The sequence below is a fragment of the Oncorhynchus mykiss genome, chromosome 16 (assembly GCF_057628025.1).
Source record: "Oncorhynchus mykiss isolate SJ-2025 chromosome 16, ASM5762802v1, whole genome shotgun sequence".
Classification (NCBI taxonomy): domain Eukaryota; kingdom Metazoa; phylum Chordata; class Actinopteri; order Salmoniformes; family Salmonidae; genus Oncorhynchus; species Oncorhynchus mykiss.
Window position 1 is genome coordinate 48487566 of NC_143037.1, and position 26882 is coordinate 48514447.

The 26882-nt window shown below is 41.9% G+C and overlaps 2 protein-coding genes across 10 annotated transcripts in view; one reads left to right on the forward strand and one right to left on the reverse strand.

Annotated features, from left to right (window-relative positions):
• cd63 (Cd63 antigen) lies at positions 1-23968 on the reverse strand. 3 transcript variants are annotated; one of them, XM_036945757.2, is made up of 8 exons: positions 23664-23968; positions 10922-11007; positions 5151-5339; positions 3730-3804; positions 3491-3589; positions 741-887; positions 536-619; positions 1-396 (listed from the first exon to the last, which is right to left on the reverse strand). In XM_036945757.2, the coding sequence occupies exons 2-8, from the start codon at positions 10985-10987 to the stop codon at positions 331-333; spliced, it is 726 nt and encodes a 241-aa protein (XP_036801652.1). In that variant the 5' UTR covers positions 10988-11007; positions 23664-23968; the 3' UTR covers positions 1-330.
• The window catches only part of nemp1 (nuclear envelope integral membrane protein 1), a 15868-nt gene continuing 11809 nt past the window's right edge, over positions 22824-26882 (forward strand). For 4 of the 7 annotated variants that reach the window (XM_036947044.2, XM_021566146.3, XM_021566147.3 and 1 more), the window contains exons 1-2: positions 23951-24095; positions 24689-24810. In XM_036947044.2, the coding sequence (XP_036802939.1) occupies positions 24002-24095; positions 24689-24810 (216 nt within the window). In that variant the 5' untranslated portion in view covers positions 23951-24001. Of the gene's footprint in view, positions 23296-23950; positions 24096-24688; positions 24811-26882 lie in introns of those variants that run through there. The other 3 variants (XM_090203020.1, XM_090203019.1, XM_090203021.1) reach the window with 1 other exon arrangement.

Sequence of the window (26882 nt, forward strand, 5' to 3'; positions counted from 1 at the left end):
GACAGATTAAATAGCTTTTATTGAAAATATATTCTAGAGTAGAATATGTTCATAAGATCAAAAGTTAACATTTCACTTTCAAAAACAAGTGCAAATGGCAATTTGAGAATGCTGCCCTATTTAAATAAAAATATACTTTTCTAAAAAATAACTAAACATTGATATTCTTGGCAGGAGTCATATTCGGCATCAGTGCAAAGGCACGCGTTAAACATCTTGAATAAGTACATTTAAAAAAGTTATTGAACTCAATTACTAAATGTTTGGCCATAACATGACCTGACAGTGCAACTGACTGTCAGCCACTCCCCTCTGCTATTGGCCAACTGATCACATGACTTCGTAGCCACTGCGAATGCCCCCCATCAACATGCAGGCGAATATGATGCCCATGATCTGAAAACACACAAAAACACAGTTAGAAAACATGTAAAATTGTGTGCGTGTTGAACTAGCATCTACAACCAGCGACTCTTCCAAGCCCAGGATTTGTATGTGCAAATGTATATACTTGGTTGTGTGCGTTTGCTCCTACCTGCAGGAAAGCGATCACCAGTGCTGCTACAATGACCCACATGATGTTCTTCTTCAACAGCTTCTCTACAACAGTTTCACACCCCTACAAAGCAATCCGAGATAGAAACGTCATTCCCGACCCATACACTGTTCTGGAGGTATTTTTGCTTGGATGAATTGGTAGTTTCACATTTTCATAAATCTACCACTGGTTTGGACCTTACCGTCTGGTGTATCTTGAGTGCATCTCCCATGGCCCCCTGACCACAGCCAGCAGTGACATTGATGCAACAGGAGTCTGGAACAGAGTCTGGAACAGACCCAAACTTGCCTTTCCAGTCAGTAGCGTTGGTCACACCACAACATTTCAGCTGGAAGAAGAACAGCAAGCATGGTGAGAATAAGTTTGAGCATGACACGGGTAGACAGATAGAGGAAGAGACAACAGCAAAATGAGGTAGTAAGGTTGTTGGTTAGATGGGGGGGGAAACACAGACCGGAAGCAGGGCAGGATATTGCTTAAATGTCAACAGAAGACAAGACAAGATAAACATGGCATAGAAGACTCACACTAAAAAGGATAGAGTAATGTGACATGGGGAGGTGCCAAATTAAGCAAATATAGTCCAAAATACATACACAATACATCTTAACATTATGACAAATGTCTTGACATTTGCAGAGTCAATACAGTGCCGTCAGAAAGTATTCACACCCCTTGACTTTTTCCACATTTTGTTATGTTACAGCCTGAATTTAAAATGTATTAGAGACTCGTCACTGGCCTACACACCAAAATGTGGAATTATGGTTTTTCAATGTTTAAAAATAATAAAAGGAAAAGATTGAATGTCTTGAGACAATAAGTATTCAACACCTTTTATGGCAAGCCTAATTAAGTTCAGGAGTAAAAACCTGCTTAACAAGTCATAAGTTGCATGGACTCAGTGTGTGCAATATTAGTGTTTAACATGATTTTTGAATGACCCCCTCATCTCTGTACCCCACACAGTTATCTGTAAGGTCTCTTAGTCGAGCAGTGAATTTCAACCACAAAGACAATAAGTTTATCAATGCCTCACAAAAGGGCACCTATTGGTAGATGAAAAGAAAGCCGACATATAATATCCCTTTGAGCATGGTGAAGTATTACACTTTGGATGGTGTATCAATACACCCAGTTAGTACAATGATACAGGCAGCCTTTCTAACTCAGTTGCTGGAGAGGAAGGAAATCGCTCAGGGATTTCACCATGAGGCCAATGGTGACTTTAAAAACAGTTAGAGTGTAATGGCTGTGATAGGAGAAAACTGGATGGATCAACAACATTGTAGTTACTCCACAATAGTAACCTAATTGAGACAGTAAAAAAAAGGAAGCCTGTACAGAATATAAATATTCCAAAACATGCATACTGTTTGCAACACGGCACTAAAATAATACTGCAAAAAAAACGTGTCAAAGCAATTCACTTTTTGTCCTGAATACAACGTTATGTTTGGGGCAAATCCAATACATTACTGAGTACCACTCTCCATACTTACAAGCATAGTGAGGAGGTGAGGGCCCTCGGAGTGTGGTGTCAGGAAAATAACCTCACACTCAACATCAACAAAACTAAGGAGATGATTGTGGACTTCAGGAAACAGCAGAGGGAACACCCCCCTATCCACATCGATGGAACAGTAGTGGAGAGGGTAGTAAGTTTTAAGTTCCTCGGCATACACATCACAGACAAACTGAATTGGTCCACTCACACAGACAGCATCGTGAAGAAGGCGCAGCAGCGCCTCTTCAACCTCAGGAGGCTGGAGAAATTTAGCTTGTCACCAAAAGCACGCAAACTTCTACAGATGCACAATCGAGAGTATCACCGCCTGGTACGGCAACTGCTCCGCCCACAACCGTAAGGCTCTCCAGAGGGTAGTGAGGTCTGCACAACGCATCACCGGAGGCAAACTACCTGCCCTCCAGGACACCTACACCACCCGATGTTACAGGAAGGCCATAAAGATCATCAAGGACAACAACCACCCGAGCCACTGCCTGTTCACCCCGCTATCATCCAGAAGGCGAGGTCAGTACAGGTGCATCAAAGCTGGGACCGAGAGACTGAAAAACAGCTTCTATCAAGGCCATCAGACTGTTAAACAGCCACCACTAACATTGAGTGGCTGCTGCCAACACACTGACTCAACTTCAGCCACTTTAATAATGGGAATGGATGGGAAATGTAAAATATATCACTAGCCACTTTAAACAATGCTACCTAATATAATGTTTACATACCCTACATTATTCATCTCATATGTATACGTATATACTGTACTCTATATCATCGACTGCATCCTTATGTAATACATGTATCACTAGCCACTAACTATGCCACTTTGTTTACATACTCATCTCATATGTATATACTGTACTCGATACCATCTACTGTATCTTGCCTATGCTGCTCTGTACCATCACTCATCCATATATCTTTATGTACATATTCTTTATCCCCTTACACTGTGTATAAGACAGTAGTTTTGGAATTGTTAGTTAGATTACTTGTTGGTTATTACTGCATTGTCGGAACTAGAAGCACAAGCATTTCGCTACTCTCGCTACTCTCGCATTAACATCTGCTAACCATGTGTATGTGACAAATAACATTTGATTTTGATTTGATTTGATTTAGTGGTGGCTGCATCATGTTATGGGTATGCTTGTAATTGTAAGGACTGGGAAGTTTCAGGATAAAAAAGAAACAGAATGGAGCTAAGCGCAGGCAAAAACCTAGAGGAAAACCTGGTTCAGTCAACACCACCAGTCACTAGGAGATTAATTGTGGATTAATTGTGGAATAAATCAAGGGGTATGAATACTTTCTGAAGGCACTGTAAGTGGTGTCGCACATTACTACACCTAAAAATATCAAATGTATGTCAGTTGTTTCTTCGGTCAGATGTAATGGTTGATACTAACGTCAACTTGCAGGTTGTCCAGGGCCTTCTTGAATTCAGCGGTGCCATTGCTGTACTTGGTGACCATGTCATTGAGACCATCATGGACAATGACTGTCAGCTAAGTAGAGGACAGAAACATAATGTAGTAATTCCATCTGTTAACTATGTTGATACTATATAGACAGTATGTAGACTGTACAGTTACTGTATAGACACAGATGTGTAAAAAAACTGCCTGGAATACATGAGTATACTCACTTTGCCTCTGAAGACATATCCAGCGATGGCAGCACCAATCTCAGTGATAATGATCAGACCCAGAAGGATAGAAAACTTAGGAGAAAATAAATGATACAAAAAATGAGCACAGAGTTCAGATAGATACACTACGTGACCAAATGTACGTGGACACCTGCTCGTCAAATCTCTCATTCCAAAATCATGGTCATTAATATGGAGTTGGTCCCCCCCTTTCTGCTATAACAGCCTCCACTCTTCTGGGAAGGCTTTCCAATAGATGTTGGAACATTTGCTGCAGGGATTTGCTGCTTCCATTCAGCCACGAGCAATTGTGAAGTTGGGCACGGATTAGGCCTGGCTGACAGTCGGCGTTCCAAATTATCCCCTGGGTGTTCAGTGGGGTTGAGGTCAAGTTTTTCAACACCGATCTCGACAAATAATTTCTGTATGGACCTCGCTTTGTGCATGGGGGCATTGTCATGCTGAAATAGGGAAGGGCCTTCCCCAAACTGTTGCCACAAAGTTTGAAGCACAGAATTGTCTAGAATGTCATTGTATGCTGTAGTGTTATGATTTCCCTTCACTGGAACTAAGGGGTTTAGCCCAAACTATTAAAAACAGCCCCAGACTATTATCCCTCCACCAAAATTACAGTTGGCACTATTAATTCGGCCAGGTAGCCTTCTCCTGGCATCTACCATAACCCAGATTAGTCCGTCGGACTGCCAGATGGTGAAGTGTGATTCATCCCTCCAGAGACCAAGCTTTACACCACTCCAGCAGACGCTTGGCATTGCGCATTGTGATCTTAAGCTTGTGTGGCTGCTCAGCCATGGAAACCCATTTCATGAAGCTCCTGACGAACAGTTAGTGCTGACGTTGCTTCCAGAGACAGTTTGGAACTCTGTCGTGAGTGCAGCAACCAAGGACAGACAATTTTTACACGCCATGTGCTTCAGCACTCTGCAGCCCCCTTCTGTGAACTTGCGTGGCTTACCACTTTGTGGCTGAGCCGTTGTTGCTCCTATACGTTTCCACACACACAATATATATAAATGCTCTTTTTTTAATGATTGAAGGACTTACCACATTGATAAGCCGATGTACTGAACATTAATAAGGATTTAGATTGAGCTACTGTAAAAGCCTTCTCTAATTCAGGTAATAAAATCTGTTGTCTGTCTGGATGTAACAAACACTGCATTCACTACAGAAAAAAGGTTGCCTTGATGTAAAAGAAGTATGGAGTGTTCAGACTGCTTTTCAACAAGATCAAACATACATGCAGTTAATGGTTTGGATACATTGCGTTTTGTTTGGAATACCAGGGTGACCACCATGCAGCAGCCCCCTCCCCTAATACAGGTTGCCATGTTATGTAAATATGCTATGGTGGCCATGCAATAGCTCTCCTTCATAATTGTTATATGTGTACATACCATGGTGACCATGCAGTAACTCTCCTTCCAGGCTCCGCAGCAGCCAAAGAAGGCGATGAAGAAGACGATGACCCCCACCACGATGAGGACCAAGGGGGCTGATGAGGCCGAGACATTATTGATCACTACAGTGCTGTGGAGAGCCACCTGAACCAAAACTCCCAGCACTACCAGAGCCAGACCACACAGCTAGCGAGAAATAAATGGAGAGATGGAAGAAAGAGTTAAATGAAGAGGTCACAGAAATACACAAATAAATTTACATCATGCATGCATGGGCTTCTACAATCATTGACTATCTGTTGCGTTGTACACTTTGAAATATGTCATGTGAACAGGATCATACTTAGCCTAAACCCCGAACATTTACAGCCAAGTTTGTAGTCTGTACAACTTAATGATACATTAGTATTGTATGAGGTCATACTTATAAATGGCAAGAAAGTGCTTAAGTGTATGTCAAATTTCAGTCAAATGTGTTTATAAAGTCCTTCTTACATCAGCTGATGTCACAAAGTGCTGTACAGAAATATGTAAATGTCAGACAGGTGTACATCAGATCCGGCCTTTTCCCCGTGTTTAAGTTATCATTTAAATGAACTAATACAGGAATGATCAAGGGCCCTAATGTGAATAAGTAATTTACTGATTTTTTTTGTGTGTGAAGACACTCATTCTAGAATGACAGTTACTATCATGGCTATTTGCTAATGGCGTCCAGCTCTGGTCATTTAAATAAACAAACAACCAGAGTAGGGTGAATAAACAGGATTGTCACACAAACACACCTCTGTATGCATTGGGTGACAGGTGCTGAACCGATTACAGCAAGGCTGTACTACATGGAGAATTTATGTATTAGGATATAGGCCCAATCTCACTGGTGTGTTTCTCACAATCAGAGATGACAGGACAGGCTACTAGTTATCCAGGATACTAGTTACTAGATATGATGAAATTACAGAAGTAACAAACAAATCATGTACCATATCCTAATTTGAGCCATAGTTTAGATTGGTTTAGGCACCAGATCAAATGTGGGTTATATAGCATGTTTGATATATCACTTTCTGTTTCATAAAGTGTTTTGACTACAGATTTTATGAAAACTTCCTATTTCCCCCTTTCAAAAAAGTCCTGGAAATAAATGTGCAGTAGCTCCAGGAACAGCTCGGAGAACTCGCAAAACTGGTCGAACCACAACCGATCGGACTTTCGGTCATGTATCAAGATAAAACACCTAGACAATATAGCCTAATATTAACAGGAGGAAGAACCCAGCAAAACCTACACCCACAATGGCAGGTCAGTTCCGTGGAATATCACCTGACTGGTGTGATAAGTCATTGCCCTAGTTTAAAAAAAAAAAAATTATCCAGGTGCATCCGGTCCAAACTCAGGTCCTTTCATCACAGGTAATACCAATGTAAATATTTGGCATGGGTTAGGAATAGGATTGGTCAAATTCCTGGTTTCTATATAGTGGAGACAGGTAGGTACACAGAGGGATGAAAATGATAACATGAAGAAGAAAGAGGCCATGACACTAATTGTAGCCTTACATCTCAATACAAATACTCATTAAGATTATCATGTAAAAAGAAATGTACAGTGTGTGCCATTAAACACCTAAGAAAGAATATGAGAAGAAATCAAATCGTATTGGTCACATACACATATTTAGCAGATGTTGTGGTTGTAGCAAAATGCTTATGTTTCTAGCTCCAACAGTGCAGTAATATCTAACGATAAGAAAATACACAAAAATCTACAAAGTTAAGTGTAATTAAGAGGAAGATTAGGAAGAGCAATGTCAGTCTGGAACATTAATATATACAGTGCATTCGGAAAGTATTCAAACCTCGACTTACGGTACAGTCTTATTCTAAAATGAATTAAATTGTTTTTGTTCCTCATTCTACACACAATACCCCATAATGACAAGGCCAGTGTGTCCTTGGGGACCTTCAATGCTGCAGACAAGTTTTGGTATCCTTCCCCAGATCTGTACCTCGACACAATCCTGTCTCGGAGCGCTACAGACAATTCGTTCAACCTCACGTCTTGGTTTTTGCTCTGAATTGCAGTCAACTGTGGGACCTTATATAGACAGGCGTGTGTGCCTTTCCAAATCATGTCCAGTCAATTGAAGTTACCACAGGTGGACTCCAATCAATATCTCAATCAAGAAACATCAAGGATGATCAATGGAAACAGGATGCACTGGAGCTCAATTTCAAGTCTCACAGCAAAGGGTCTGAATCCTTAAGTAAATAACATTTGTTTTACAATTTTAATACATATCCAAAAATTTCTAAAAAACGGTTATTGCTTTGTCATTATGGGGTATTGTGTGTAGATTGAGGGAGGAAATGTTTATTTTTATTACTTTAAGAAAAAGCCTAACGTTAAATTTTTTTTGAAAACGTTTGAGGGGTCTGAATACTTTGAATGCACTATGATGGGACATATAGACAATATATGGATAGAATATGTAGTATATCTGTAGAATAGTAAATGTACAGCAATAGTTACAGGGCCTATTCCTACAGGAAAGTATGAACATAGGGCAGCAGCCTTTAAGGTGTGGGTTGAGTAACCGGGTGGTAGCAGACTAGTCACAGTGACTAAAGTTTAAGGCAGGGTACTGGGCGGAGGCCTGCAAATGGTGACTAACACACCAATGGCCTTGATAGAAGCGTTTTTTCTCTCTCTTCGGCCCAGCTTTGATGCACCTACACTGACCCCACCTTCTAGATGGCAATGGGGGGTGGGAGCAGGCCGTGGCCCTTGATCTTCTTCTTGGCTTCCTGTGACACCGGGTGCTTTAGATGTCCTGGAGGGCAGGCAGTGTGACCTCTGGAGAACCCTGTAGTTGTGGACGGTGCAGTTGCCGTATCAGGCGGTGATAGTGCCCGAAAGAATGCTCTCAACGGGGCAGCTAAAAGTTTGTGAGGATCTTAGGGGCCAAGCCGAATTGCTTCAGCCTCCTGAGGTTGAAGAGGCGCAACACCGCACAGCTGGACCATTTAAGATTGCCAATGATGTGTACACCAAGGAATTATAAACTTTTCAAAGTCACTGCAGCCCTGTCGATGTGGATGGGATGTGCTCCCTCTGCTGTCTCCTGAAGTCCACAATCAGCTCCTTTGTTTTGTTTACGTTGAGGGAGAAAATGTATTTATTTTCCTGGCACCACTCTGGCAGGGCCCTCAACTCCTCCCTATAGACCGTCTTGTCATTGTTGGTAATCAGGCCTACCACTGTTGTGTTGTCTGCAGACTTAATGATTGAGTTAGAGACGTGCGTGGCCACGCTGTCATGGGTGAACAGGGAGTACAGAAGGGGACTGAGCATGCACCCTTGTGGGACCCCTGTGTTGAGTATCAGCGTAGCCTACCTTCAACACCTGGGGGCAGCCCGTAAGGAAGTCCAGGACCCATTTGCACAGGCCGGGGTTCAGACCCAGGGCCCAGAATTTACTGATGCGCTTTGAGGGTACCTAGGAATTCCCCTTGTCCAGATAGGATAAGGCAGTGCGATTACGTCCGCCATGGATTTAGTGGGGCAGTATGCAAATTGCAGTGGGTCTAGGGTGTCAAGTAAGGTGGTGATATGATCCTTAACTAGCCTATCAAAGTGTCCGTGACATGGCTGGTTTTCCCTTTAGAGCCCATGATTGTCTGGAGTCCCTGACACATACGTTGTGTCTGAGCCACTGAATTGCGACTCCACTTTGTACTGCCATTTTGCCTTACGAGGGCATAACTGGACTGTTTGTATTCGTCCGTGTTCACAGTTACCTTGCCGTAGTTAAATGTGGTGGTTCATGCTTGCATTTGTGTGCGAATGCTGCAATCCATCTATGGTTTGGATAAGTAAAAAAAGAAAATTGTCAGTGGGAACAATATCCCCAATGCACTTCCTGATGAACTCAGTCACCGAGTCAGTGTATACGTCAATGTTATTCTCAGAGGCAACCCGGAACATATCCCAGTCCGTGTGATCAAAACAATCTTGAAGCATAGACTCCAATTGGTCAGACCAACGTTGAACTGTCTTTACCATGGATAGTTCCGGTTTTAGTTTCTGCATATAGGAAGGGAGGAGCAGAATGGACGCGTGATCTGATTTGCCGAAGGGAGGGCGGGGAGAGCTTTGTAGCCGTCCCGGAAAAGAGTGTAACAATGGTTGAGAGTTTGAGGCGCGAGTTGCACAGGCGAGATGTTGATAAAACGTCGGTAGCATTTCCCTCAGATTTGCTTTATTAAAAGTTCCCAGCTACAATATCAAATGTATTTATATAGCCCTTCGTACATCAGCTGATATCTCAAAGTGCTGTACAGAAACCCAGCCTAAAACCCCAAACAGCAAGCAATGCAGGTGTAGAAGCACAGTGGCTAGGAAAAACTCCCTAGAAAAGGCCAGAACCTAGGAAGAAACCTAGAGAGGAACCAGGGTATGAGGGGTGGCCAGTCCTCTTCTGGCTGTGCCAGGTGGAGATTATAACAGAACATGGCCAAGATGTTCAAATGTTCATAAATAGTCAATTTCAATACTTCAAAACCAAAATGGTAGGTCCAGGTAGTAACAAAAATAGATTGATGTTTGTTAAATATATATATATATATATATATATATATATATATATATATATATATATCCTTTATTTAACCAGGTAGGCAACCTGGCCAAGATAAAGCAAAGCAGTTCGACAGATGCAACGACACAGTTACACATGGAGTAAAACAAACATACAGTCAATAATACAGTATAAATAAGTCTATATACGATGTGAGCAATGGGGACAGAGCGATGCGCATGCAGGTTCTGACCTCTTATTACAACATAGCCCACGGATTAGTCAAGAGATCTTAACTTTTCACATGAAGGCTTTGTATCAGTGAATGCAGACCATAAAAAAAAAGAACAAGTCACATGATATTTTCACAATACTTTGAACAGGTCACAAGACTCATCGAAGATTCATCACATGCTCCCTCTCTCTCACTCACCCCCCCCCTCCCTCCCTCTCAAGTCATTACTTCCTCTTTCAATGGAATTTTAGAAGTTAAACATTAACACCATTTTTTTATATTTTCCAATAGGAGTTTGTGTGCGTATGTGTCCTGGGTCAGCTGACAGACTCCTGCGTATTGGCCTTACAAGACTAAGTGATGACAGTCTTGGGGAGTTGGAAAGAAATAGCTTAAATAAATACACATAACCAGCTATAGGCTACATATAAACTGGGTCAAGTAACTAAAATAACAGTTTAATGCCAAACAATTAAGAGGCTCAGAAACTGAGGTAAGCTAACGGAAAGTAAGAAACCTTGCTCTCGGTCCCACACAAAAATGTCCTTTTGTGGCATAACTAACTACATCACAACCGACAGTTGGAGGCGGATTGTAGAACTTTTACAGCTGTAAAGAGTCATGATGATCACATGCCCTTTTCCAGATTTGTAGATGTTTATTTTCAGTATTAGTGAAAATAAGACACTTTTCTTAGTAAGTCTACCAATTACCTAACTTGTCTTGAACATATCACATGGACCAAACTAATGCACCACATTAAAACTATATCAGTTCGAGGAACTGTGAAACTTCCTTAATGAATCATGAGATGTGTTAACTGAGTGTCAGAGGCATTTCACAATCAATCTAGATGAAGGTTGTATTAGTGCCACCAGATGTACAGAACTCAAAAGGCCAAAAGCAGTGCATCCTAGCCAGTCAGGATACCAAACCTCCACCTGCATTACTCACCCAGAAGATGAAGTTGAAAAAGAAGAGTAGGTACTTCACACATTTCATTCTTCCCTCGACACCCATGGTGAGTCCGGATCAAGACCCTGGCTCAAGACAAAGAAAAATACATATTAACTAGTGAGAATGTAAAGAACTATTACTACAAATACAAAATTGCGTGGAGGAGTTTTAGGATATTACTTGTTGCTTCATCGCCTAGGCTTAGATCTAGTTTAGCTCTGCTAAACACACAACAGGACAATGACTCATCACACTTCCAGGCTGTGTAAGGGCTATTTGACCAAGAAGGAGAGTGGTGGAGTTCTGCACAATCACCTGACCTCAACCCAATTGAGATGGTTTGGGATGAGTTGGACCGTAGAGTGAAGGAAAAGCAGCCAACAAGTGCTCAGCATATGTGGGAACTCCTTCAAGACTGCTGGAAAAGCATTCCAGTTGAAGCTGGTTGAGAGAATGCCAAGAGTGTGCAAAGCTGTAATCAAGGCAAAGGGTGGATACTTTGAAGAATATAAAATATATTTTGATGTTTAACACTTTTTTGCTTACTACATGATTCCATGTGTTATTTCATAGTTATGTCTTCACTATTATTCTACAATGTAGAAAATACTTTTTAAAACTAAGAAAAACCCTGGAATGAGTAGGCGTGTCCAAACTTTTGACTGGTACTGTATGTCTACATTCCTGTTAGTGAGCATTTCTCCTTTGTCAAGATGATCCATCCACCTGACAGGTGTGGCATATCAGCGTGATCATTACACAGGTGCACCTTGTGCTGGATGCAATAAAAGGAAACTAAAACAGGCAGTTGTAACAACACAATGCCACTGATGACCCAAGTTGAGGGGTCATGCAATATGCATGCTGACTGCAGGATTGTCCAACAGAGCTGTTGCCATATTATTTAATTTCTCTACCATAAGCCACCTCCAACATCATTTTAGAGAATTTGGCAATACATCCAACTCTTCTCATAATCACAGACCATATGTAACCACAACAGCCCAGCACCACCACATCTGCAGGTGAAGAAGCCAAGATTGTCTAAAACCAGCCACCCAGACAGCTGATGAAACTGGGGGTTTGCACAACCAAAGAATTTCTGCACAAACTGTCAGAAATCGTCTCAGGGAAGCACATCTACGTGCTCGTCATCCTCACCAGGGTGTTGACCGGACTGCAGTTTGGCGTCGTAACTGACGTCAGTAGGCAAATGCTCACCTTCGATAGCCAACGGCATGCTGGCGAAGTGTGCTCTTCATGGATGAGTCCCGGTTTCAACTGTACCAGGAAGATGGCAGACCTTGTGAATAGAGTGCCCCATGGTGACGATGTGGTTATGGTATGGGCAGGCATAAGCTACGGACAATGAACACCATTGTAATTTACTGAAGGCAATTTAAATGCACAAAAGATACCGTGATGGGGTCCTGAGGACCATTGTCATGCCATTCATCCGCCGCCATTACCTCATGTTTCAGCATGATAATAAACGTCCCCATGTCACAAGGATCTGTACACAATTCTTAGAAGATGAAAATGTCCCACTTCTTCCATGGCCTGCTACTCAGACATTTCACCCATTGAGCAGGTTTGGAATGCTCTGGATCGACATGTACAACAGCATGTTCCAGTTCCCACCAATATCCAGCAACTTAGGACAGCCATTGAAGAGGATTTGGGACAACATTCCAAAGGCCACAATCAACAGCCCGATCATCTCTATGCGAAGGAGATGTGTCGCGCTGCGTGAGGAAAATGGTGGTCACACCAGATACTGACTGGTTTGCTGATGCATGCTCTTTTTTTTTAAATGAATAATAATAAATAATAATATATATTAAGAGGTATATGTGACCAACAGATGCTTATCTGTATTCCCAGTCAAGTGAAACCCATAGATTAGGGCCTAATGGATTTATTTAAATTGACTGATTTCCTCATATAAATCAGTAAAATCTTAGAAATTATTACATGTTGCGTTTATATTTTTGTTCAGTGTCTATTGGGTGACACAGGTCATTAAGAGGCCACCATAGGCTATTCAATTTGGTTAATTGTTTGTAATCTGCCCCATTTCAGATTAGGCTACTTTAGTTCACAGAGCTTCATCTGGAAAGGCCTGCAGGGTCGGATTTATGGGTAGGCCTTAGGGGGCTTGGCCCGCCCTACCGTACCCCCTTGCCCATACTAATAAAATATTGATCATTTATTTGACTGAGACGCGGGCCGACAGAAAGATTAATCAACCTTAGTTAAAGCATCCGAGTGAGCGAAACAGCGCCCCTCTGTCTCAGTATGTGTAGACCTTGTATCTAATGCTGTCTGGACCAAAAGATGTCATACTATTTCTGGCCAGACAGCATCAGATACAAATCAAATCTAATTTTATTTGTCACATACACATGGTTAGCAGATGTTAATGCGAGTGTAGCAAAATGCTTGTGCTTCTAGTTCCGACAATGCAGTAATAACCAACAAGTAATCTAACTAACAATTCCAAAACTACTGTCTTATACACAGTGTAAGGGGATAAAGAATATGTACATAAGGATATATGAATGAGCGATGGTACAGAGCAGCATAGGCAGGATACAGTAGATGGTATCAAATACAGTATATACATGAGGTGAGTATGTAGACAAAGTGGCATAGTTAAAGTGGCTAGTGATACATGTATTACATAAGGATGCAGTCGATGATAGAGTACAGTATATACGTATGCATATGAGATGAATAATGTAGGGTAAGTAACATTATATAAGGTAGCATTGTTTAAAGTGGCTAGTGATATATTTACATCATTTCCCATCAATTCCCATTATTAAAGTGGCTGGAGTTGAGTCAGTGTCAGTGTGTTGGCAGCAGCCACTCAATGTTAGTGTTGGCTGTTTAACAGTCTGATGGCCTTGAGATAGAAGCTGTTTTTCAGTCTCTCTGTCCCAGCTTTGATGCACCTGTACTGACCTCGCCTTCTGGATGATAGCGGGGTGAACAGGCAGTGGCTCGGGTGGCTGTTGTCCTTGATGATCTTTATGGCCTTCCTGTAACATCGGGTGGTGTAGGTGTCCTGGAGGGCAGGTAGTTTGCCCCCGGTGATGCGTTGTGCAGACCTCACTACCCTCTGGAGAGCCTTACGGTTGTGGGCGGAGCAGTTGCCGTACCAGGCGGTGATACAGCCCGCCAGGATACCGTCGATTGTGCATCTGTAGAAGTTTGAGTGCTTTTGGTGACAAGCCGAATTTCTTCAGCCTCCTGAGGGAATGTTTTAATCGTTGCTATGGGAACGACATCTTCAACGCACGTTCTAATGAACTCGCACACCGAATCAGCGTAGTCGTCAATATTGTTATCTGAGGCAATATGAAACATGTCCCAGTCCAGTCTTGGAGTGTGGAGTCAGCTTGGTCGGACCAGCGTTGGACAGACCTCAGCGTGGGAGCCTCTTGTTTTAGTTTCTGTCTGTAGGCAGGGATCAACAAAATGGAGTCGTGGTCAGCTTTTCCGAAAGGAGGGCGGGGCAGGGCCTTATATGCGTCGCGGAAGTTAGAGTAACAATGATCCAAGGTTTTTCCACCCCTGGTTGCGCAATCGATATGCTGAGAAAATTTAGGGAGTCTTGTTTTCAGATTAGCTTTGTTAAAATCCCCAGCTACAATGAATGCAGCCTCCGGATAAATGGATTCCAGTTTGCAAAGAGTCAAATAAAGTTCGTTCAGAGCCATCGATGTGTCTGCTTGGGGGGGATATATTCGGCTGTGATTATAATCGAAGAGAATTCTCTTGGTAGATAATGCGGTCTACATTTGATTGTGAGGAATTCTAAATCAGGTGAACAGAAGGATTTGAGTTCCTGTATGTTTCTTTCATCACACCATGTTTCGTTAGCCATAAGGCATACGCCTCCGCCCCTCTTCTTACCAGAAAGATGTTTGTTTCTGTCCGCGCGATGCATGGAGAAACCCGCTGGCTGCACCGCCTCCGATAGCGTCTCTCCAGTGAGCCATGTTTCCGTGAAGCAAAGAATGTTACAGTCTCTGATGTCCCTCTGGAATGCTACCCTTGCTCGGATTTCATCAACCTTGTTGTCAAGAGACTGGACATTGGCGAGAAGAATGCTAGGGAGTGGTGCACGATGTGCCCGTCTCCGGAGTCTGACCAGAAGACCGCCTTGTTTCCCTCTTTTCCGGAGTCGTTTTTTTGGGTCGCTGCATGGGATCCATTCCGTTGTCCTGGGTGAAAGGCAGAACACAGGATCCGCGTCGCAAAAAACATATTCTTGGTCGTACTGATGGTGAGTTGACGCTGATCTTATATTCAGTAGTTCTTCTCGACTGTATGTAATGAAACCTAAGATGACCTGGTGTACTAATGTAAGAAATAACACGTAAAAAAACAAAACACTGCATAGTTTCCTAGGAACGCGAAGCGAGGCGGCCATCTCTGTCGGCGCCGGAAGTCCTGCATGCTTGCCATACATATAGGGAGGCGCTGTTTCGCTTGCCCAGATGCTTTCTCCGTTGATATAGTTACAGCAGAGAGGAAGAGGCAAAGCGAGAGGGATCACACTCGCCAAAATATGTCCAGGATAAACCAAAATGAGTTCATATGAGAATGATATGCAGACCTAAGCTTGTCGCCTGCCTCTTGCCTTTGGGACAAATACTCCCATTGCTAGGCGGAGACATGAGCATCTCGTCATTATTTACAGATCTCTGGTTTCAGCCTCTTGCGAATTGGAAAGTAACGTTGGCCGGTTCACAGTGCATTGTTAAGAGTCATTCATTTAGACGTTTTGCCAAGGAGATCTTAGTCACACAATTTTACATTAAGATGTTTGATGCAGTATTTTTTAATGAACAAATGTGCATGAAAACTTTCTTGTTGAATGAAATCATTTTGTGAAAAATCCCACTGTTGACCAATCACTGACGAAGGGGCGTAGGCGGCTATGACTTTGGTTTGCCTCCAGAGAAATGTTGTGTGCCGGAACAGCCGGAAAAAAAAAACTTGCGGATGTCCAAAATGAACAATAACGTCACAAATTGTCGTCATAATATATGCACAAACTCTTCCAAACTTTTTCAGCTGGCAAGCATGCAGGACGCCTTTGGGATGCTGGATTGCCCAAGGTAAATTGATGTGTCGACAACATTATACAGTTACTCCTGCCTGAATAGAATCATTCAAAAATACTTCACCAGGGAGCATGACCAGAGAATCATTAGCATAAAAATATACATTTTTTTTAATTGCTGTTCAGTGGTATATAGTACTCAAGTAAAAAATATTTTAAAAGTACTACTCAGTTTTTTCTTTAGGCATCTGTACATTACTATTTAGATTTTGGACTAGTTTAACTTCACTATATTCCTAAAGAAAATAATGTACTTTTTACTCCATACATTCTCCCCTGACATGCAAAAGTACTCATTACATTTTAAATGATTAGCAGCTTCCTGCCATCCAGGACCTCTATAACAGGTGGTGTCAGAGGAAGGCCTCAAAAATTGTCAAAGACTCCAGCCACCCTAGTCATAGACGGTTCTCTCTGCTATCGCATGGCAAGCGGTACCGGAGTGCCATGTCTAGGTCCAAACGGCTTCCATCCCCAAGCCATAAGACTCCTGAACAGCTAATCAAAGGGTTACCCAGACCCCTCTTTTACGCTGCTGCTACAGTGTTTATCATCAATGCAGTCACTTTAAATCTTGTACGTTTACTCTGTACCGGTACCCCTTGTATGCAGCCTTGCTTTGTTATTTTACTGCTGCTTTTTAATTATTTGTTACTTTTAATCTTCCTCTGTCCAGTGAGTGTTCTTTTGCCCATCTTAATCTTATATTTTTTTTATTTCCCAGTCAGATATGGCATTTACTTTGCAACTCTGCCTAGAAAGCCAGAATCCCGGAGTTGCCTCTTCACTGTTGACGTTGAGACTATTGTTTTGCGAGTACTATCTCATGAAGCTGCCAGTTGAGGACTTGTGAGGCGTCTATATCTCAAACTAGACACTAATGTACTTATCCTCTAGCTCAGTTGTGCACTGGGGCCGCCCACTCCTTTAATATTCTGTCTAGAGACAGTTACGCGTTCTGTGAAGGGAGTAGTACACAGCGTTTTACGAGATCTTCAGTTTCTCACATAGAATAGTCTTAATTTCACAGAACAAGAATAGACTGACGAGTTTCAGAAGAAAGTGCTCTGTTTTGTTTCTGGCCATTTTGAGCCTGTAATCGAACCCACAAATGCTGATGCTCCAGATACTCAACTAGTCTAAAGAAGGCCAGTTTTATTGCTTCTTTAAAATCAGAACAACATTTTTCAGCTGTGCTAACATAATTACAAAAGGGTTTTCTAAGGATCAATTGGCCTTTTAAAAATTCCCCAACTTAGATTAGCTAACAATGTGTCATTGGAACACAGGAGTGAGGGTTGCTGATAATGGGACTCTGTACGCCTATGTAGATATTCAATTTTAAAAAAGCCATTTCCAGCTACATTAGTCATTAATAACATTGTATTTCTGATCAATTTCATGTTATTTTAAAAGGGCAAAAAAATGTTTTCCTTCTTTCGGGAACAAGGAAATGTCTAAGTGACCCCAAACTCTGTAATGGTAGGAATAGTTTGCCTAATAAGAAATGTGGGTACACTTTTATTTTTGATACTTAAGTATATATTAGCAATTACATTTATTTTTGAGACTTAAGTATATTTAACACCAAATACTTTTACTCAAGTAGTATTTTATTGGGTTACTTTCGCTTGAGTCATTTTCTATTAAGGTATCTTTACTTTTACTCAAGTTTGAATAGGCTAGTTGAAATAATATTGGAAAGTCGCTTGGTACAGCTTTGGGCCAGACCCAGTCATAATTTTAATACGTTGAACTTCAATAGCTAATCAAGGCGGATTGAAAGGGAGGCAGACAGGCGGAGTAGAGAGATGAATGTGATCGAAAATGCAAGGATATTTTCCACTGTTTTTAATTGTCGGCTTTCTGCCTATGCATTTTACTTAGTAGACTATGGAAGATATGCCGACTGCGGCACTGGCCTATAGTCTATTTCTTTAGCCTCCAATGGAGCACAGTGTATTAATGTGTCCATATGGCAGAGGCTAGTGCTCTCGCCATAGTTGAAATAAAACTAAGATTTGTATCATTTTACTTCAGATGTTTATTACTCAACACATGACCATGACTTTCAGAAATGAAAACGTTATTGAAATGAAACTATTCCACGAAACATGCGCATATAAAAAAATAATCATAACTGGCACGCAGATCGGTAGAAATGGTAGGCTAAAACGTAAGCTTTCCCAAACTTGAAACACACGAGCTGCCTATGTTCTTTACTATTACACCCATTAAAAACATGTCAACGCGCAAGCGCCTGCACACATGGGGTCCAGTGAAAAAACGTGCACGCCGATGGAAATCAAAGATCCGTACAATTGATTCGTTCTGCCGCTAGCCCTGAAAGGCCTCGTATGATTGACGTGACAAATGGGCTTATTAAATTAAATACATTTAAAACAAATCATGAGTAAACAATTGATATTGGAACAATTACTGACTGGGGAGCGTAATAGGAATTCGGACTTTCTTAAAATTCACTTTAAAAAAAATCAAGACTGCGACACCCATCGCTGAGGCAACAATGACCAACCAAACCGTTAATCAGAGGGCGCAGGATACAATGTAACTATTGTTCTAGCTTATCGTTAGTAACCAAATTCAATTCGTTAATTATATAACCAGATACAATTAGTTAAATTGACTACTAAGTAACCGTAAAGACAACAAAGGTATATTAGACTACAGCTTTAGTTAAACGTGACGTTTCCGCATTCTCAAAACCAAACTTTTTTTCCCTTTCTCTAACCTTTTCTTTCTTTATTGATTTCAGATTTAACAGTCATAGTATAACATCAAAGAATTGGAAAAACAAACTTGAATGAAATAACTCTTACCTTTGTTTTCAAGTTGGAAAAGTGGAGGCGGCGAAGCGATGTGAGGCGTTGGTTGAAATTTGGAAACAAGTTGTTGGGGAAGTTGACGAAGCAATTCTCCGTTTATAAGCCCCTCCCTCTCTAAATTGCCCTCCATGATCTAATCTGGTTCCAGAAAGCATAAAAAAGTGGTCATGGAAAATGACCGTCAACAACAAGTTTCACTATCATCCACAGTACACACAGTAGCAGTTCCATTTGGACAACAGTTGTTAGGCCTATCAGTTGAGCCTGTAATATTTCAAGGTGAAGCACTATTCATTTAATTTCAGCAGTGATGCCCTAGCCTGTAAAATGCACACACTTCTTAATGTAACTGTAGGCATAAAACAAATGTGTAGTAGACTTAATTTAGTGACGACTGGAATAATTAAATCAATCCATTTGTTGCGCTCAATACAGAAGTGCTCGGACGAAACAGACGCGAGGCTACTGTTTCGCTAGAACAGATTGGGGTATGTTCCAGGATATATTTGATAACATTGAGGAGTTACCACAACAGTCACAGGCTCCATCAATAAGTGCATAGACAATATCACCCTTTCCGTGGCTATAACAACGTATCCCAACAAAAAAAACATGGAATACAAGCAACATCCGCGTTGGGATAAAGGCTAATGTTACCGTTTACAATGAACGGGACATGGACACAAATAAGATATCCTACTACGACCCCCGACGAGACATCAAACATGCAAAAGGACAATATAGGAGGAAGGTGGAATCATATTACATCGGCTATGTCGTATGTGGCAGGGTATGCAGACGATAAGACAACAAACGGAAATCCTGCCATGAGCTACCCAGCGATACAGAACTCATAAACAAGCTAAATGCCTTTGATGCTCGCTTAGATACATTTTACACCGTGCCTTGCGAGAAAGCACCTGCTTTTCCAGATGACTGTGTGATCTCGCTCTCCCAGGCCGATGTGAGCTAAATGTTTAAACAGATTAACAATCACAAGGCCACCGGGTCAGACGGAATACCAGGGCACGTTCTCAAAGCATACACAGACATTTTCAATCTGTCCTTGTCCCAGTCTGTAATCCCAACATGTTTCAACCTGACCACCATTGTCCATGTTCCCAAGAGCGCCAAGGTAACAGCCTAAATGACTATTGCCCTGTAGCACTCACATCTGTAATTATGAAGTGCTGGTCATGACACACATCAACACCATCATCCCTAGAGTAGAATCTCTCCAATTCGCATACCAATTGCATTTCACACTGCCCTCTGCCACCTGGACAAGAGGGGAAATAACTATGTAAGAATACTATTAATAGACTAGATTTCAGCGTTCAACACCATAGTCCCCTCCAAGATCATCACCAAGCTAGGGACCCTGGGACTTAACCCCTCCCTCTGCAACTGAATCTTGGACATCCTAATGGGTTGGCCCCAGGTGGTGCGGGTAGGCAACAACACATCTGCCATGCTGACCCTCAACATGGGGGCCCATCGGGTGTGTACTTAGTCCCCTCTTGTACTCCATGTTTACCCACGACTGCTTTCAACACCATAGTGCCCACGAAGCTATTCACTAAGCTAAGGACTCTGGGACTAAACACTTCCCTCTGCAACTGGATCCTGGACTTTCTGACGGGCCGCCCCCAGGTGGTAAGAGTAGGCAACAACACATCTGCCACGTTGATCCTTAACACTGGGGCCCCTCAGTGGTGTGTACTTAGTCTCCTCCTGCATTCCCTGTTCACCCACGACTGCGTGGCCAAACACGACTCCAACACCATCATTAAGTTTGCTGACGACACAACAGTGGTAGGCCTGATCATCGACAACGATGAGACGGCCTATAGGGGGAGGTCAGAGAACTGGCAGTGTGGTGCCAGGACAACAACCTCTCCCTCAATGTGAGCAAGACAAAGGAGCTGATCGTGGACTACAGGAAAAGGCGTGCCGAACAGGCCCCCATTAACATCGACGGGGCTGTAGTGGAACGGGTCGAGAGTTTCAAGTTCCTTGGTGTCCACATCACCAACGTACTATCATGGTCCAAACATACCAAGACAGTCGTGAAGAGGGCATGACAACCCCCCCCCCCCAGGAGACTGAAAAGATTTGGCATGGGACCCCAGATCCTCAAAAGGTTCTACAGCTGCACCATTGAGAGCATCCTGACCGGTTGCATCACCGCCTGGTATGGCAACTGCTCGGCATCTGACCGTAAGGCACTACAGAGGGTAGTGCAAACGGCCCAGTACATCACTGGGGCCAAGCTTCCTGCCATCCAGGACCTATATCATAGGCGGTGTCAGAGGAAAGCCCATAAAATTGTCAGAAACTCCAGTCACCAAAGTTATAGACTGTCTTCTCTGCTACCGTCCGGAAAATGGTACCGGAGCATCGGCTCAAGGACCAACAGGCTCTGAGACAGCTTCTACCCACAAGCCATAACTGTTAAATAGCCAGACTGCTAAATAGTCAATTAATGGTACCCAAACTATCTGCACTGACCCTACGCTCACTCACTAGACTTTATATACACACACCATATACACACTACACTGTCACTCTCACACAAATCCCTAACATATTCAAACACTACATACACGCACGCACATACACACACATAACACACATCCCGACACAACACAAACACACACACACACACTTTTACAATCATCATTTGCTACTGCTACTGTTATTTATTTTACTCTTATTATTATCTATCTGGATGCCTTGTTACTTTACCCTGCTTTCATGTACATAAGTACCTCGTACCTCTGCACATTGATCTGGTACTGGTGCTCCCCGTATATAGCTCCAGTATATAGGGCAGGGCAGGCACCTATAGGAGTGAGCTGATCAGAGCTCTCAAAAGCTGTGTTGCATGGGGATGAGGTTTTCGAAGGCCAGGGGACCTAGTCATGATCACAATTCTGAAAGTTCACATGGTGATTCATAAGTTGGTCGCATTCACACTATATCACATGGTGATAATCTTGTAGTGTGAACATTTTATTTTCATTTAAGATTAAACTATATAGGCTCAACAACATTAACCTACTCACAGACAATAGTGTAGTCAATGTCTACAGAGTTTCTATTTAGAAAAGACCAAAGAGAAACAAGACCAAATTCTGTTACGAGCTACAGATAGTGCTGTTCTCTGTGACATAGGGGATGATATCAGAGGATCTCTGAGTCATGTAGTGCTCAGTGTTTCTCTGCGGAAAGCTATAGCCTTCCTGTACCACAGAGCGACACTACACAGAGCGGCCTCCATTAATAATGGACTAATCAGTGATAATAATAATAAGTTATTACATTTCTACATTACAATTTCTACAGAGCTTTTCATAGGGAGTAGAGGGGAACGAGGAAGTGGATATTATTGCCAAGCAGGCTCTTAAACATCCTAATGTTGAGATGGAACTGTCAATCAGTAAAGCAGAAACCAAGGGATTAATAAGAATAGTGGTTAAAAAATAAGTGGCAAGAGTTGTGGAACAGGGTGTGTAAGGGAAGACACCTGTATAAGATCCAGGAAAAGGAGGGGGCAGAGAGGTCCTCAGGCCAAGAGAGAAGGGTAGTGTAGTCACAAGGCTGAGACTTGGACATACAAGGCTTAATAGTACATTGAAAGTGGTGGGGAAACATCTGACTGGGAGGTGTGATCATTGTCAGAAGATGAAGGCAGTGGAACATGTTCTATTTCAGTGCCAGAAATATGTGAGAGAAAGAGAGCAAATGTTATTGGATTTGTGGAGTAACGGGGTTGAAGAACCAGGATAAAGTGAACTGCTGGGAAAATCTTCAAGGGATGTAGTATTTAATGATGTATTTCGTTTCCTTAGGGAGATTTAGATCCACACTCCAGTCCAGTTGGTGGCAGTAATGCACCTTAAAGTTGGTTGCCAACCACCGTGTAAAATCCACAGAAGAAGAAGTAAAAAAAGAAGATGAAGAAGAGCTTTTCATATAATCTCAAAAAGATTCAAGAGCAAAAAACAAGCAAGCAATGTACAGTATCATGACAGGTCAACCAAGAGAGGCGAAGTCTTTGAATGCTGCATCCTCTGAAGATGGAGAGGGTCAGTTCATGGCTTGAGTGAAGGGAGCTGGTCAGTGGATGGTAGACGAAGGTGATGGAGTCTGCTGATGATCTTGTAGAGGGCAAGTCTGGGAATCAGCCTGTCTTATAACCACTGGGCTTCCACTCTGTGTAGCCCCCACTTGGTTGATGCCTCAGCTGCTCTGGGCACCAAAAAGCTCACCACACAAAGTTCAGAATAGTAGCCAGTCGTCCTCACTACAAGCCCTCTGCCTCAGCACTGCTGTATTCATCAAGTTCTTAAAGGATCACGAAGCAAGGTGAAACAAAAAAGCTGGTAATGTGTCCCTCTAGGTGCATTTTTTAAAACTAAAACATTAACTAGCTAGCCAAGCCAAAAATATTTAACCTGTCAGTCAACCGCAAATCCGTGGCTCAAAACCACCAGATATATGCAATAAAAACGAATTGTTATCAAAATAAAACGTAAAAAGTTGAAAAAACACATTTGTACAATAATTACAGAGCTCTCTGCCTAGGCTTCCTATAGTTGTTAACCATCTGCGTTGAGGGACCAAGCGGTCAGCACTATTGCAGAAAATAAAGTCCTTAATGTGTAATAATTCACAACAGCAAAAGGTGATGAGGTGTATGTGATATCGAAACACCACCTACAGCAATTGACTGAAAATCGAGCCACTTTACCTTTAAGGTAAGCGGATGGATGTCCTCTGTGGTTGAAAGACAGAACAGGAAATATTGCACCTTTTCAAGTAGATAGTAACGCATTCGATTTTTTTCTTCCGCAGACCAAGGTGTGATTTATTGGTCATCTATAGTCAGAGTAGAAAAATATACCCCCATAACAAATATACTTATAATCAAGATTTGTTCTATCTGTGCCCATAATGTCTTATTTTCGCATAATTTCTACAAATTCATAAACATTCACATCTTGAATGTATCGGAACAGTTTACCTCTTATGTGATTGGGTAGGTGTTTCTGTAACAAGAACCACGTGGTTTCGGTGTAGACTTCTGTCATGGCGGGATACATGAAATGGAAAAATGGACCCCTCTCCAAAATAGTTTTGCTAATTGTGTTTTTGTGTATGTTAGGTTCACACCAAACCTCAGGTATAGTATATAGCTAGCTAGGTCATTTGAGGCGGGGAATTGATAGCCAATTTGAAATTAGTGATGTTAACTTTTTGTTTACGATGAGGCAAGCTATCGACCAAATTTAGCAAACGTTTTAACTGGTCCAGCCAGGTGAACTAACGTTAAAGCTAGGGAACTAACGTTAGCTATTCTGTCAGTATCCAGGTGAGATTAGACCCTTCCTTCTTAGTCATTGGATTATATATATATATATATATATTCTAGCTAGCTAAGTGATTAAAATGGAAAGTTAAACTAGTACCAGAAACTAACTTTAGCTAGCCAGCTGCTGCAACGCTCCGAGTCCACATTCCACAACCTTTAACGTTACTTGCTAAGCTAACGTTAGCTATAACCAAGTCAGCTAACGTTAGCCAAATACTTAAATCGTGGTCTGTTTCTGGTGTCTCACGTTACATAAGTTAGTAGATATGTAGCTACTAGCTAAATCCTGTCATGAAAGCCAATGTCCAGCTTGACTTTAGTTGGCTTGCTAGCAGATTGTGCAAAGCATACAGAAGTTTGCTGGTAAATACAGTCCGTGCCCTCACAACTTGCAATTTTCACAGGAAGTAATATCAACATAATCAATATCAAAGATGGCCAGGAGTCTGACAGAACAGGGTCGAGTCACTTCTGCTATCTCAACCCAATTGTTCCAGGTTGGAAGGAAACATGGACAAGAATCCAGGTAAGAGAAAAGTAGTCTAGTCCCAAATCTGTTTGTGCTCTTGCCAACTTCATTGTTGTATATTTAACTTTTCTGAAATATTTTATTAAAGGGATACTTCAAGATTTTGGCAAGGAGGCCCTTTATCTACGTCCCCAGAGTCAGATGAACTTGAGGATACCATTTATGTCTCTGGTGGCGGTTTGAAGGAAATTGCTAACTAGCGTCAGCGCAATGAAGAAGTAGATACCCATAGACTTCCAGTCATTGTTCTAACACTAGTTAGTATTGGCTTGGCTTGTGAAACTACCTCGAGCTTCCTTCGTACTGCAGACAGACGTAATAATGGCATCCACAAATTAATCTGACCCTAGGGAAGTAAATAAAGGGCCTCGTTGTCAAAATTCCAAAATATCCCTTTAAAATATGCAAATATGTTGATATCTCATTAAATATGTGAATATTTGCATATTGCGCTATTACATTTTTATGGACACTGGATGATATTTTAATTTTGTTTAGACATTCCAGGACTGGACTTGTCCAGAGCACATTGTGGATAAATACTTGTTTTCATCTTTCTATCTGTAAAATACTAAAGACCAAAAAAAAAAGTTTGCTAAGAAAATGTTATGTAGAATAAAAAATTGACAACATATCAATTTTCTCTGGGCAATTCTGGAGAATATACAGTTGAAGTCGGAAGTTTACATACACCTTAGCCAAATACATTTAAACCCAGTTTTTCACAATTCCTGACATTTAGTCCTAGTAAAATTTTCCTGTCTTAGGTCAGGATCACCATTTATTTTAAGAATGTGAAATGTCAGAATAATAGTAAAGAGTGATTTATTTCAGCTTTTATTTCTTTCATCACATTCCCAGTGGGTCAGAAGTTTACATAAACTCAATTAGTATTTGGTAGCTTTGCCTTTAAATTGTTTAACTTGGGTCAAACGTTTCGGGTAGTCTTCCACAAGCTTCCCACAATAATTTGGGTGAAATTTGGCCCATTCCTCCTCCACAGAGCTGGTGTAACTGAGTCAGGTTTGTAGGCCTCCTTGCTCGCACAAGCTTTTATAGTTCTGCCCACACATTTTCTATAGGATTGAGGTCAGGGCTTTGTGATGGCCACTCCCAATACCTTGACTTTGTCCTTAAGCCGTTTTGCCACAACTTAGGAAGTAAGCTTGTGGTCATTGTCCATTTGGAAAACCCATTTGCGACCAAGCTTTAACTTCCTGGCTGATGTTGCTTCAATATATCCACATCATTTTCCATCCTCATTATGCCATCTATTTTGTGAAGTGCACCAGTCCCTCTTGCAGCAAAGCACCCCCACAACATGATGCTGCCACCCCTGTGCATCACGGTTGGGATGGTGTTCTTCGGCTTGCAAGCCTCCCCCTTTTTCCTCCAAACATAACAATGGTCATTAATGGCCAAACAGTTCTATTTTTGTTTCATCAGACCAGAGGACATGTCTCCAAAAAGTATGATCTTTGTCCCCATGTGCAGTTTCAAACCGTAGTCTGGCTTTTGTATTGCGGTTTTGGAGCAGTGGCTTCTTCCTTGTTGAGCGGTCTTTCAGGTTGTGTCGATATAGGACTAGTTTTACTGTGGATATAGACACTTTTGTACCTGTTTCCTCCAGCATCTTCACAAGGTCCTTTGCTGTTGTTCTGGGATTGATTTGCACTTTTCGCATCAAAGAACGTTCCATCTCTAGGAGACAGAACGCGTTTCCTTCCTGAGCGGTATGACGGCTGCGTGGTCCCATGGTTTTTATACTTGCGTACTATTGTTTGTTCAGATGAACGTTGTACCTTCAGGCATTTGTAAATTCCTCCCAAGGATGAACCAGACTTGTGGAGGTCTACAATTTGTTTTCTGAGGTCTTGGCTGATTTTTTTGATTTTTCCCATGATGTCAAGCAAAGAGGCACAGAGTTTGAAGGTAGGTCTTGAAATACATCCACACGTACACCTCCAATTGACTCAAATTATGTCAATTAGCCTATCAGAAGCTTCTAATGCCATGACATCATTTTCTGGAATTTTCCAAGCTGTTTAAAGGCACAGTCAACTTAGTGT

Excerpts from the sequence above, each read along its gene's own strand:
- cd63 (XM_036945757.2), bottom strand. The coding sequence starts at position 10,987 with ATGGGTGTCGAGGGAAGAATGAAATGTGTGAAGTACCTACTCTTCTTT. Across the intron at positions 5,340-10,921 it reads TTTTCAACTTCATCTTCTGG|CTGTGTGGTCTGGCTCTGGT; the intron begins GTGAGTAATGCA and ends ATTTCTCGCTAG. Across the intron at positions 620-740 it reads CACTCAAGATACACCAGACG|GGGTGTGAAACTGTTGTAGA; the intron begins GTAAGGTCCAAA and ends ATTGCTTTGTAG.